This window comes from Urocampus carinirostris, chromosome 15 (assembly GCF_059441175.1).
Source record: "Urocampus carinirostris isolate Australia breed hairy pipefish chromosome 15, RoL_Ucar_1.0, whole genome shotgun sequence".
NCBI classification, from domain to species: Eukaryota; Metazoa; Chordata; class Actinopteri; order Syngnathiformes; family Syngnathidae; genus Urocampus; species Urocampus carinirostris.
Genome location: NC_142363.1, coordinates 21,496,264 through 21,509,413, shown reverse-complemented (window position 1 = coordinate 21,509,413; position 13,150 = coordinate 21,496,264). Strand labels below are relative to the sequence as shown.

The window sequence follows — 13,150 nt, the reverse complement described above, 5'->3', positions numbered from 1 at the left end:
CCAAACATGTTCCAAATTATAATAAAATACCAATATTACAATTTACTTACTTTACCCTCTAAAGAGGTGCCAGCTACCTGCCCGGTTGCTATGGTGATTCTATCAGGATGGACAGCCAAGCTGATAATTAGAAAACAAATATTAAAATCATTAAATTGAGCGCTTGGATAAAAATGCAAATAAAGAATAATTTTGACTCAGAAAATGAAGATAAATAATGATTTTTTTGGGGCGATTGCTGACAGATCAGAGTAACTTAAGATGCATCCAAAGTGTGGAGGATTTATCTGAACTCTCATGAACCCTGAAGTGTAAGGATGTGTAATCATGGTGCCATTTATTACGCAACATGCGACATGTGAAGGAAGCCAAACACAGCTTGATTTAGTGTTCTACAGCAGTGAGGCCACAAAATCAAATGATATTGAGCTGTTCTTTGTGTGCGGGGAGTTGTTTTAAGGTACTTGCGGGTCTCTACGGACGTCCGATACCACTCTTTTAAGATAGTGATACTAGTCAACACCTTAATATTACCTATACTAATACCAAGTGCTGAAACATTAGTATTCTACACTTAATAGTTTCCTGTTCTCCTTAACAACAAACTAGATATCCAAATATAAGGTTAGAATGAATTAAAAATCCACAATTTCACAATACAACTAAAATAAAAAATGGAAAAAAAGGCTGACGGGAAAAAGCTGAAGGTTGTCTTGGTCTCATACACTCAACTGCCTATACTCCTTCCACACTAATAGATATAAGAAATGAGTTTCCAAACCAAACTACAAATGATTGTTGGTAGAATTTGAACCTACTAGGGTGAACCCCAATGGATTTCTAGTCCATCTCCTTAACCACTCGGCCAACATTTAATTAGACCTTGCCCAATGCTACACAGTTAAAAACTGAACTCTTGTCCATCTGAAAATGACATGTAGCAGAGTCAAGAATACCAAGGTCAAAAGGATTCGTCAGGATTAGGATTTGAACATACTGTACGTGCTCCAAACCCCATCTTACTTGTGAAGGATGACCTTCTTGAGCCTGGCGTCCTAGAGCACGTGGCCATTATGACTTTATAAATAGATCTTTTGGGAAACAACCCAAAGCTCTTATCTCTGGTCATCAAAATGTAAAATGAATTTACTGGCGTGTATTTTTAATTAATCCTTTCATTTAAATAACCCTATTTTGTTTGGTAAGCTGAAGGAACAAGACTTAAAGGTGATTAATGTGCCAGCCATGGTAGCTTAATTGCTGATACATTCTAGGCAGGATTCAAACCTACAGGGAAACCCTAACAGATTAAATAAACCTGATCATCTGATACGATACTTTGGTGGGCTAGAATGTAAAATGCAAACGTGCCATACATTGTCAGCACGATTTTTTGGGAATATAAAGGCTTTAAAGTCTATCGCCTTAACAACTCAGCCATGACAACTGTATCCCACCAGCTTGATGTCAACATTAGCATTGACTCAGCCCAAAAGAGTTGCACGAGCGAGCGGCTATAGGGAAGAAGACTTGAAGGCAAATAAGTCAGCAATAGCTGAAAGGATAACGGTTTTCCGGCAGGATTCAAACCTGCAAGGGGAAGACCCAATGGACTTCAAGTCCATCACCTTAACCACTCGGCCACAACAACCTGACACACAGTATTTAATGTCCAATAGTGAACTCTGATGATTACATGAGGAAGCCTGTGAAAACAGCACTCTTAAAGATGACATAGTAGAGCAGGGTTGGCCAATGCAGTCCTTGAAAGCTGCATGTCCTGCATGTTTTGAGAGTTTCTCTGCTCCCATTCAGATGATTCCTATCACCTGGATCATTATCAAACTCCCACACAGCTTGCTGAGTTGGAGGAGATAATCGTTTAAAACATGCAGACCATGCAGAACATGCAGCTCTCAAGGACCGGGTTGGCCACCCCGGTAGTAGAGTTAAGAATTCCAAGGTCTAGAGGATTTGTCAGGAATGGGATTTGAACCCTCACTTCCTTTTGGAGGCTATAAGCTCCAACTAACATGTGAAGGATGTATCTTTTGAGTCTGGTGCCCTAGGCATTATAGACTCTTTATATAGACTATTTTTACATAAACCACATAAGATGCAGCAGGAATATCTGCATTTTCAATTCATAACCTTCACCTGTGGTGATCATTCGCATACTGCTGTGACTGTGACTAGTTGAGTTTCAAAACAAATGGTTTAAATTGTATAATAATTGTCTGCAATGCTTATCAAGAGCACTTTTATTCATTGGGTGTACCATTTGATGTCGTCCGTGTGTCCAGTGTAGTGTCTCTGCAACCGCTCATCCACATTGAAAAGGACGACCACTGAGGCGATAAAGTATACCGTTTCTCCAGTGGGTAACAAGTAAAGATTGGAGCGGCAGTCTCGACCCCGGTAACCGTACCTGATCAACATTTAAGTCAAGAAAACAAAAATAAAGTGATTGGCAAAAACGCAGGCTGACCTTCATGTTCAAGCAGTGTTGGTTTAACTGTGAACAACATCTCTATCACAAATAACAGATGCTGAAAATGAGAAATTCCACATTTTACATTTTTTTTTTAAAGGATACACCCAGTCCAGTTTGAGCTTGTTGGTCGGAAGGTCTGATCTTGCTTCCAGACAGTAGCCATCCACTTGATCCTTAGGCATGAACATGGTGATGGGACGGCCCTTCAAATACATTTTCACATAACCTTCCTCTGAAAAAGGAAAGAGGAAGGATCAGTTTGCTGAATGCAATAAAAGTCTAGAGGGATTATGTCTTTTTTTTTGTATGGCACATTTTTGTTGCAATGAGGTAAACAAAGAGTGCTGGTTGTGCGTGAGTTTTATGAGTTTTATCCTTAACCTAATACATTTCTAAGTGCCAGAAAGAAGGAGATAAGCTACAAAACACACGAATTAATTTTGAAACCCTCTTTATTAGGCAAACACATTATTGGAATATAACACACAAAAAGTAATAAATACAACAAAAGAGTTCGTTAGGATGGAGAATCAAAGGGCTCGCATATGCAGACGCAAGCAGATTCAAATGTTATGGTAAAAAACAAAACATAAAATGCATTCATGCAATAAACAACCAAACAAATCGATTGGCAATTTAAATGATGATAAGTATTTTTTTTTACATTTGGGAAGATGTCAAAATTTGAATACATGTCATTTTTAATTATTTAGAACAAGTGGAATTCAACAACCATGGTTACCTCATAGTGTAATTGGTAGAAAGCAAGGGTGTTGTTTTGACATGGACTGAGAGGAAGTGTCCCTGCCAATATCGAGCAATCACTGTTTGGTCCCCACAAATATTATGTGACCCCTTTTTAAAAATGGACTATGTTCCCACCGATGCTAACACCACACCTACACCATTGGTCTAAACCAGGGATGTCAAACTCAGGATACAGACTTTCTGTTCTGAGGCGGGCCAGATCAGTAAAAGAATGTCAGTTTCAAATGTTTAGCTTTGTTTTTATGTATTGTGCTTCAGCCAGTAACCTACCCTACATATTATAATCACATATGACATTTATTCACAGACAAAGGGGAAAAACATTTTCATGTTTGGCATTAAATGTATTAACTGGTTTATTTTAACAGTTGAGTGAATGCAGTTTTACAACTGAACCAACTCACCAGCCTATACAAACTAAACACTAACCTCTGGCAGACAGAGAGGGCATTTGGTTTGCATTTATCTAAAAAAATAAATAAAACCTTTTGAAACAAATAACCCCGAGACTTGATTCTTTTTATGACATGCTCAGAAATTTGAGACGGGCCGGATTAAATCATCCAACGAGCCGGATCCGGCCAGCGGACTGTATGTTTGGCATGCCTGGTATAAGCCAATATTGTTCTGTTGTATAAGTACAAATTGGGTCTCTAATTTGGTTATTCAAGGGCCTTAAAGTTAATAACAAATCTGAAAGTATTGACTTGGAGATTTCACCGGGCTGCGGTAACTTAGTGTGTTGCGACCATAGTTCGACGACTGATTTCCCATTTTCCTGAAATGGGGAGTAACATTCAGAGTGTTTCTGACAGACGGCACCCTTGTAGCAGATCTTTTTCTGGCCGTGATGCTGTGTGCACGTTGGGTGGGGTTTGCAGCTGAATGCGGCGTTAGGGCCCAAGCTGCATCATTGCCACCGGTCCCCGTCCTCTTGGCCGAGCGACGGCTGAGGAAAATCTGGACTGTAACTAGTGTGGGTAGGCCGTTGGGGGTTATGGAAATGGGGGTCGAGAGGGTACCGGGAAAAGGGTATGGAGGAAGTGAGTAAAATATGTTAGAAGGCTCCTGTCATTGTGGAGCTAATTAAAGTATAATGAATACAGAGAAAGGATAGGTAAAGGGGTGACATTGTACTCTAATAATTTATGTTTTCTAATTAAACACATTGTCTATATGTATTTACTAAAAATAAACATACGTGTTTTATATCTGTACTAATTTGGCTTCAGTTTTTTAGAATAATATATAATATGGCCAGAAAAATCAAATTGATTACCTAAATAGTCAAACCCCTTAAGAAACCAAATTTCTATTACTCTATAAAAAATATTTGGCAGTTATATTAGTCTTCCATCCAACCATTATCTGCACCGCTTATCCTCAGTAGGGTTGCGGGGGTGCTGGAGCCCATCCCAGCTATCTTCGGGCAGTGGGCAGGGGACACTCTGAACTGGTTGCCAGCCAGTCGCAGGGCACACAGGGACAGACAATTCGCTCGCTCAATCACACCTAGGGACAATTTGGACCGGCCAATTAACCTGACATGCATGTTTTTGGGATGTGGGAGGAAACCGGAGGGCCCGGAAGAAACCCGCACAAGCACGGGGAGAACATGCAAACTCCACACAGGAGGTTCGATCTTATGACCTCAGAACTGTGCTGCACACGCACTGCCCTCTATTAGTCCTATTTTTCAAAGTTTAGGTTCTCAATTGCTGTGAAACAACTGAAATATTTAAACACAATTGTGAAAATATAACTTACCGATTTTGATGTAGAATCAATAATCGAGAGATGTGTACATTTTGAGTAGTGGTATCAAAATAATCAAAACATACATCAATTAATTCTAGATAACCAATTATCTATAAACACATAGAAATGTAATTACTTACGGGGATTTTCTTTTTATTTTAAAATTATGATGGCCCTATTTGGAGACTTTTGAGCCCTATTTGGGAAGACTCAGTTTGAGTGGAATAAATTACTTTCTAACTGTAGACAGCTTTTCCATTATCTATGTTCCAACTAAATTAAAACCTATATTCCTGAAATAAAGCAATGATAACATTTAGAACTTATTTGACAAAACCCTTTTGAGTTCTTAACCCAAGAGGACTTAAAGCAAAAAACACATTTCTAAAAGCACTAACAAAGCTTGTTTGCAATGCGAATATTCAATGTGCCTGTGCGGTGATTTAAGCAGAGGTGGATTTAAAAGCTCTGAGCTGCAACGTGATCACAGAACTCAAACCTTATTGAGGGTGCCTGTAGTTACTATGACGATGGAGTGAACATAAGGCAGACAAACACTCCAGCACCGTCTGAAGTGGAGTGAGGCGTTTGAGTAAGTGCAGTCACAGTGGGAGCACAGCAAAGTGAGTGCATATTAGGGTCTTTTGCTTGTGCGTTTGTTAATATGCGCTCAAAAGAATAACGCTACCACACGATTTAGTCAACCACTCCTGGTCCTGTCTTGACAGCTCTCTGATCACAGAACATCTGTAGACTTTCTACACAGTTTAGATCATGAGTCCAGAGAGCTGTGAAGACTTAGGTAAGGAGTGAGGGAAAGTGAGAGGTTTCTGGGGAGGGGGTCCATTAAGATAGGATCATACCTTTGCAATGTGTCACCCGTCGCATCCCTTGTAAAGTTCACAGAGAGAGACACAAGCACCAGGTGAGGGGTAACATAGCTTCCTCACTTCCTGGTCTGTCATCACAGGTGAGTGCATGTTCTGACTCTTTACTTTATCAACACGGCTAGTGTGCAGCTGCGTGATAGCGTTCCACACAGTCATTTACATTAAAACACGGTTCTGGATCATATCTATTTATGATCTAATTATATATACACCATATATTTTTAAACCTCGTGTATAGTGCACACTCAAAAACTGCGTTATACACGAGGTTTTGTGCAATGATTGATCAATTGGATGTAACGGGAATCGACACGGATCATGGCAAAGAGAGCACCGAAACCACTAGACCACCATATGAAAAGGTAATAGATTTTATCTCATTATCTCACTATTTTTAACCACCGTGCCAGAGACAGATGTTAGAGAATTGAGATAACATAAAGTTGCCTTGAAAGATATAAATAAACGCAAAAAAAACATAACGAGGGAAACAACTCTTATGTTTCTGGTGATGAATCTAACTTTGAAGGACATTGAATAAATACACGATAAACTGTATGTTGGTATTGTGTTCATAGGTTACGTTGTCAATTAATTATTTTAATCACAGTCCAATGTATTCAACAACATTTGTACATGAATAGATACTGTATTGCATATATTTTACACATACTTCTCATTAATTAAATTGTATTCCAATACGTATAATAAATACATGAAAATATTTAAAAATAAACGATAAACATCCATATGAAATTATTTGGGGCAAAGTTTTGATGAGAAACAATACATTTTTTGTGTGTGTGAAATAAATTTCTTAGTCAGTGAATCAATAGAGTCACCAATTTGTGTATTACTTGTTTACATATTTTGCTTATTTTTATTGAGCACAAGGGGAGAAGTTTATAACGTATAACTTTATATTTTCATTAAAATACTTATTGGAGTTTATATCATTTTCTTTGAGTACACATCAGAGTAATTTATCAGCTAAAGCATATCAAAGTCTCAATTGTGGATTGCTGCTAGAAGGGACCAGGAAGTCCTGTAACTAGTGGTGAGTAACTTAAAGCCCCAATGTGTCCAATTTGATCACTAGATGGCATTGTGTTGTTTGGTAAAAGAGATGGCTACACGGCAAAGCGGGGCAGCAGGATGCCAGGCAAATACGGCATTGACTTAAGTGGGGATTCCACGGTGTATGAGAAATACAAATACATCCGTATTTTTTTTTCCAATAAAAATTAACATTGGTAAGATAGTTCATGTATTTTTGCGCAGTATTGACTGGGTGGAAACATATGTTGGCAGGAGAGATATGGACACCACCAGGCTGTACTTGCCCAAGACACACCGCAGGAGGTGATGACCCTTGTGGTTATGGGATCCAACCAACCATTTAATCAATGTTGGATGAAAGTTTTTTTGTACCACTAGGAGGCACTAAATATTACACTGTTCCTTTAAAATGTCATAAAAATTAGAATAATGTCGGCATATCTTTACAATATTTCTTTGTATCTCCCTCCTAGTATATATCCTGTAAAAGCCCTTCTTTAATAATTACAATAAATATAATTTCAGAAAACAGGTGAGCTGTGGTTAGTTCGCTAAACCCAGAGTCGCTGTAATGTCATATTCCCTGGACCATAAACGACAAATGGGCACCTCTCTGGATGGTGGACTTATTTTGTGAAAATAAATCTTGGGAGTTGATTTATGATGAAAATGTAACCATGACTGAAAAGTGATGGCAAGAGAAAAAATGTTTGCTTTTGTAAAGGATGAAAAATAAATAGATGACAGTTTGTAAGTTTCGTGGCGCTACAAAACAAGCTAAGTGAACAAAAGAGGCCTTACCTGCATTGAACACAGGATCCCTCTGCTTGCTGCAAAGTAAACGAGCAAACTGTCAATCAGCGCCGTTCCTGCACATGTTCGGCATGGACATCTTGTTGATTTGGATCATGTTGACAGTGAAAAGCGCTCGCTTATATGTCAAAGACGTTACTTGTTCACCTGTCACTTCTTTTGCCGCTGGAATTGCTGCCCGTGGACCCGGCTCGAGTTCGGTTGCCCTTCGAGTCGCCCGAATCTTTCCGCGTAAGGGACCCGACGTGCTCGTTAGAATTGGCTCTCCTCACAGTGCTGGTGAGAGGGAAGACACACAAGCCAGTAAGAACAGATTGGATTTGATTCAGTTGTTATAGGACAAGTCAAATTCAAGCACTTTCAAGTTGTGTAAGGGACATGGAAGGAACCAGGAAGATTATATAGTTTGTATTTGAAATTATCAAAAAATATCAAACAAAGGCTTGTACTCTTTATTAAAAAACGCTTTGACTAAAGTACACAAAGACTTGAAAACAGGTTATAAAAACAGTTGGGTTCTTCTGATTGCCTTATCCTTAGATCAGTGTTTTTCAATCTTTTTTAAACCAAGGTAAACTTTTATTTTGAAAAATTCCAAGGCACACCATACGTCAAAAATGTTTGATTATTAATTCCAGGCAAAACATTTTCATGTTTTTTGTAGTTGTTTTTAAAGCTTTAATTAGCATGTCGCCTTAATCGACTTTATAAAGTTTTTCTTATCATTTGTGGTCATCACGGCTCAAGAAGTCTCATCTCATCTCATTAGCTGCACTGCTTATCCTCAGTAGGGTTGCGGGGGTGCTGGAGCCCATCCCAGCAATCATCGCAGGGCACACGGGGACAGACAACTCACTCGCTCATTCACACCTAGGGACAATTTGGACCAGCCAATTCACCTGACATGCATGTTTTTGGAATGTGGGAGGAAACCGGAGTGCCCGGAGGAAACCCACGCAAGCACGGGGAGAACATACAAACTCCGCACAGGAAGTCTGGAGCTGGATTTGAACCCACGCAGGAGGTTCCCATGACTTGAACTGTGCCGCACATGTGCTAACCACTGTGCTGCCGTGCTGCCCGGCTCAAGAAGTAGTATAGTTTATTATTTTGTTTTAATAATGTTGCTTTAAATTTAAATTTTATTACATTTTTTACCTGTTTTTCAAGTTTTACTGTATTTTATGTCATTTTTCTAGAATAATAATACTTAAAATGTGTAAACAACGTTCTTACCTTTTTGTATTTTAATGTTTCAGAAAAATGATAAAATTCTGCAAAAATATGTGGGGTATTTTGACTTTATTTTATTTAGTTTATTATCTTTTGCAGCGCAGTCCCAAAAGGCTTCATAAAACAAAAATTATTAAACATACTGTATTAGTTCATGAGCAGATACAAATGTAAATAATTTAAAAACAGTTATCTGCAGCCACCTACTGATATGAATGAATGAATATTACAGTTACTAATCTGGTCATTGGAAGAAAGCAAACATGAACAATGGCTAATTTAAACAAATACTTTATAAAAATTGGCCAATTTCCTGCCTCACACTAAACAAGGTTTCACAGCACTGCCTAAGATAACCGAAAGTATCCGCCCAGTTTGTGTGTATAAACCAATTTGAAGCATTTCTACTCCCGAGAAAAAAATGGAGTAATGGTGCATCCGTATTAGGCATGATTATGGATGGATGGATGGCTATCTATTTTAATTAAAAAAATATTATTAATTATAAGATATGGATTGAGGTTAAAACTTGAAAAGGGGACAACATTAAATTTAAGTTTTATGTAATTCATTACACACATTTGTATTTGCATGCAGCATATTCTCAATCAAGGTAAGACAGCAAAAAACTGTGAAAACCAGATTAAAAAAGGGACTTGTTAGATGACTGCCATGTAGATTGCTTAACCCTAGCTCAACCTGATCAATTGGGCCGCCGACAGCAGAGTGTTTCAACACAATCAAAAGACCTCATCAGCAGTCCACAGTCCAGGCGACCCAGTCAGTCTCCTAATCCTCCCTATTGACATTCAAAAACGCTTGGCCCTTTTAGAAATTATTCGTCTGCTTTTGAACTGAACAAAAACGGTGTAGGAACGCTGTAGTGTGTTGCATTGGCCAATGAGAAATTATACGAATGGTGTCACATAGTAACATCTTGGTGTTGTGAAGTACTTCTATTTTGGATAGCACACAATGGTTAATACAGATTACATGACAATTAATAATAACAAAGCGCATGACTGTGGATTGATGTTAAAATAGAGGTTGTATTATGTTAGACTGAAAGCAAGAACATGTAAGCATGCTCACCTGAGCAGAGGTGAAAGAATTCTAGATGGCAGGGACAAAGGAGACAAACTACACATCTTATTAAACTGTGACAATTCGTACATTGGTTGACATGAGTGTCAAAAGGGAAATAATTGGGAATATAGAATGGACCAAGTAACCCACTGAGAATTGAAGCTAACATTCAACGCATTTGTCATAATTAATGATTTGGTTCCGGGTTATTCCCTCGAGTGCCAACCGAGAGCCACTGAAGTGGAGCTATACTGTACGTTGGAAATTATAATTAATGACCGACAGGATTTGCAAAAAATAAATTGCATATAACTACTGCTCTCAGTCATAGACCAGACACAATTAAATCAGAGAGAATAGATAACGGTCTAAATCATTTGGCTGACACTGTGTTTAAAATCTGCACCACAATGACACACCGTCTTTAGATTCCCGAGCTTTGTTAAATGTCAGTGGCTTCGTCTGAAAAAGCAGAAAATGGGAAGATTGATGATAGGAATTGTAAGACATGACGAGACCTTTAAATGTCCAGAGGCGAGTAAAAAAAACACAGATCCCCAACCCGGTTAAGTCAATTTCAGCATCACATTTCCTGAGGGAATTCGATTAATGTCTTATTCATGCTCACCTCCTGGTGGATACTGTGCCAGTGTCCTTTCTGGATCCAGATCCAGAGGGGGAGGGCAAGGTTCCACCACCTTTCTTTGGTAAGATGGTCCCGTTGTTCATTGAGGGTCTTAGCGGCAAAGTGGCAATCATAGGCCGGCCTGGCGAGTAAATCAGGAAAAAAGAATGTTACAAAAACCCATTTACCAATAAGGGAGGTAAGCTGACACAGTTAAATTCAACTCTGTGTTATGTGATTACTTTTCCCCAAGGCAATTGCTCTGACACAAGTGACCAAAACTCTGGCCAAAACTCTGGCTCCCGGTATCATAGCTAGAAGAACTAATGATGCTTAAAATTGCATAGCCCCCCTCAAGCTCATTTAAGTCACAGATTTAGGAGTATTTTCCCAAGCAGTTTGAACACAAAGTTGCTTAGTTGGCAGCCGAGACTGCTTACTGTAATTCCTTTGAAAAACATCATTATAGCTCAAAATGTGCTCAAATGGGTGGAGTTTGCATTCTTGGACCCTGGACCAGCAAGACCGCTAGACTAGCGATAGCTAGGAAATGAATTAACGGCAACATAGATGGATTTAAAATAGGACCCTGGAGGATAAAGGTTGTTTTAAACAAACAAACAAAAATGTAACATTTTACGCCAAAATATTGCATTATGTACAAATAGTCGCAGATTATTCCCTAAGTAATTAGTTAAACAATAAAATGGTTTCTTGGAATACACAATGGTAACAATTAATTTAAAGACAAACACATGTTCGTGCTTCAAGTTCCTAAGGATTAACCAAGATGCGGCTTTCCTTACAGTGATGAATATTTGATAGTTTTGTAAGGCAAACACTCACACTTTATTTCATCTTTCACGCAAAAAATACCCTGCAGGGATAAACTGGGGGTTGTAATTTTGCAGTACATCATAGAATACCACCTCGGGTTTGTATTCTTTGTTGCACTGTGTTCTATTCCTGAAAATAACCACGTTGTTTTTAGCAACTTTCAATTTTCGCAAAAAATCCTCATCGTCCGCTTATGATTCATATTATTGGCAGTTTCAAGTGAAACTGAAGATAACAATGGGAGGGGTGAAGGGACTCTTGTGGAGACATTAAACCACACAGTGAGAAATGGCAAAATTGCATCATGCAACATAGACACAACATTGCGCTAAACTTGTAAGCGCAAAAAAAAAAAGCGTTTGCATCGTCTAAAATTGTACATTTCATGTTGGTGCGACATATTCTGGTTTCCAAAAAGGGTATCCTCTTAACTTGAAACAATTTCAGACGATCCTTTCAGCTTGAAAAAAAGATTAGGGGAACACATTCATTTTGAGTTTATTTGTTACATAAAATTATGAAAAAGAACAAAAACATGCAGGCATGAATCCTTGTCACTCATGTCTCATTACATTGCCACCAAAAATTATTTTGCTCATTATCAGAAAATGATTAATATTTTCTCTATTTTTGTGTTTACATTTTCATCATTTTTAAGTATATTTTTTTATTTATGAAATAAAATATAACTAAAACAAGAACATATTTCTCTTACTTAATAGTTTATTCTTAGAGTATTTTTTGCATCACAAGTATTTTTTGCTTAGATGACTATTATACTATTTTTCTAGATGGATTTTTTGTTGGATATTTAGCATATCTACAATAAAAACTGACGGTACTAAAACACAAGAACACAACAACATGAATGTTTTCAACAGACTATTCATGAGCTCATTTTACCAATGCTGAGACTTAAAAATGACAAAAAAAAAAACCTAAATTAATTGTGTAAAAGCACAATTCAAACCACAGTGCATCAGGCAGAGTGATACAACGGTAAATTTGTTTATAACTTTTGTCACAGGCAGTGTGATGTGTGCTCTCTCATACAGATGCAACAGAGGCCGAGTCGGCGCAAACAGTCCGCCTACCTGTCTTCCCAAAATGGCTTTCTGCCGAGGAAGATTTTCTCATCAAAGCAGACTCTATGCACACGTCACACAATAAAAAAAAACCTCACATTTTAGTCCAGTGAAAAAAGGAGAAAGACAAACTGAGAATGGACCCAGTCTTTTTTTTCCCTGTCTCAATTTTTTTTCTCGAATATTAATCTAGTTTGCCCCCTGATACAAAATGTACGGTGTTAGTTAAAGAATCAGTAGTTCCTGGCAAGCACAACAAAATAAAGTGCCATATATTCTGGACTATAAGTAGCACCTAACAACCGCAAACTGCCTAGAAACGTTAACGTGCACCTTATAATCCTGTGCCCTTACAGTATATATGAATACAATTGGAAATGTATACCAGTAAATTACTATAGAGCAACTGTGAGAGCAGGAATCACCACCAGACCACCGGGGTCATAGATGGTATATGAAAAGGCATTTGGTCTTATCTCATTATCACACTATTTTTAGTCAT

General features: G+C 38.2%; 1 protein-coding gene across 6 annotated transcripts in view; it reads right to left on the bottom strand.

The window, feature by feature from the left end:
• eml1 (EMAP like 1) overlaps nt 1-13,150 on the bottom strand; it is a 54,157-nt gene that overhangs the window by 12,713 nt on the left and 28,294 nt on the right. For 3 of the 6 annotated variants that reach the window (XM_088353954.1, XM_088353952.1, XM_088353950.1), the window contains 8 exons: nt 12,658-12,711; nt 10,730-10,868; nt 7,930-8,058; nt 7,771-7,799; nt 5,884-5,910; nt 2,597-2,726; nt 2,279-2,428; nt 51-120 (listed from right to left, as the gene is read on the bottom strand). In XM_088353954.1, coding sequence (XP_088210080.1) covers nt 51-120; nt 2,279-2,428; nt 2,597-2,726; nt 5,884-5,910; nt 7,771-7,799; nt 7,930-8,058; nt 10,730-10,868; nt 12,658-12,711 — 728 coding nt within the window. The remainder of the gene's footprint in view (nt 1-50; nt 121-2,278; nt 2,429-2,596; nt 2,727-5,883; nt 5,911-7,770; nt 7,800-7,929; nt 8,059-10,729; nt 10,869-12,657; nt 12,712-13,150) is intronic. The other 3 variants (XM_088353951.1, XM_088353953.1, XM_088353955.1) reach the window with 3 other exon arrangements.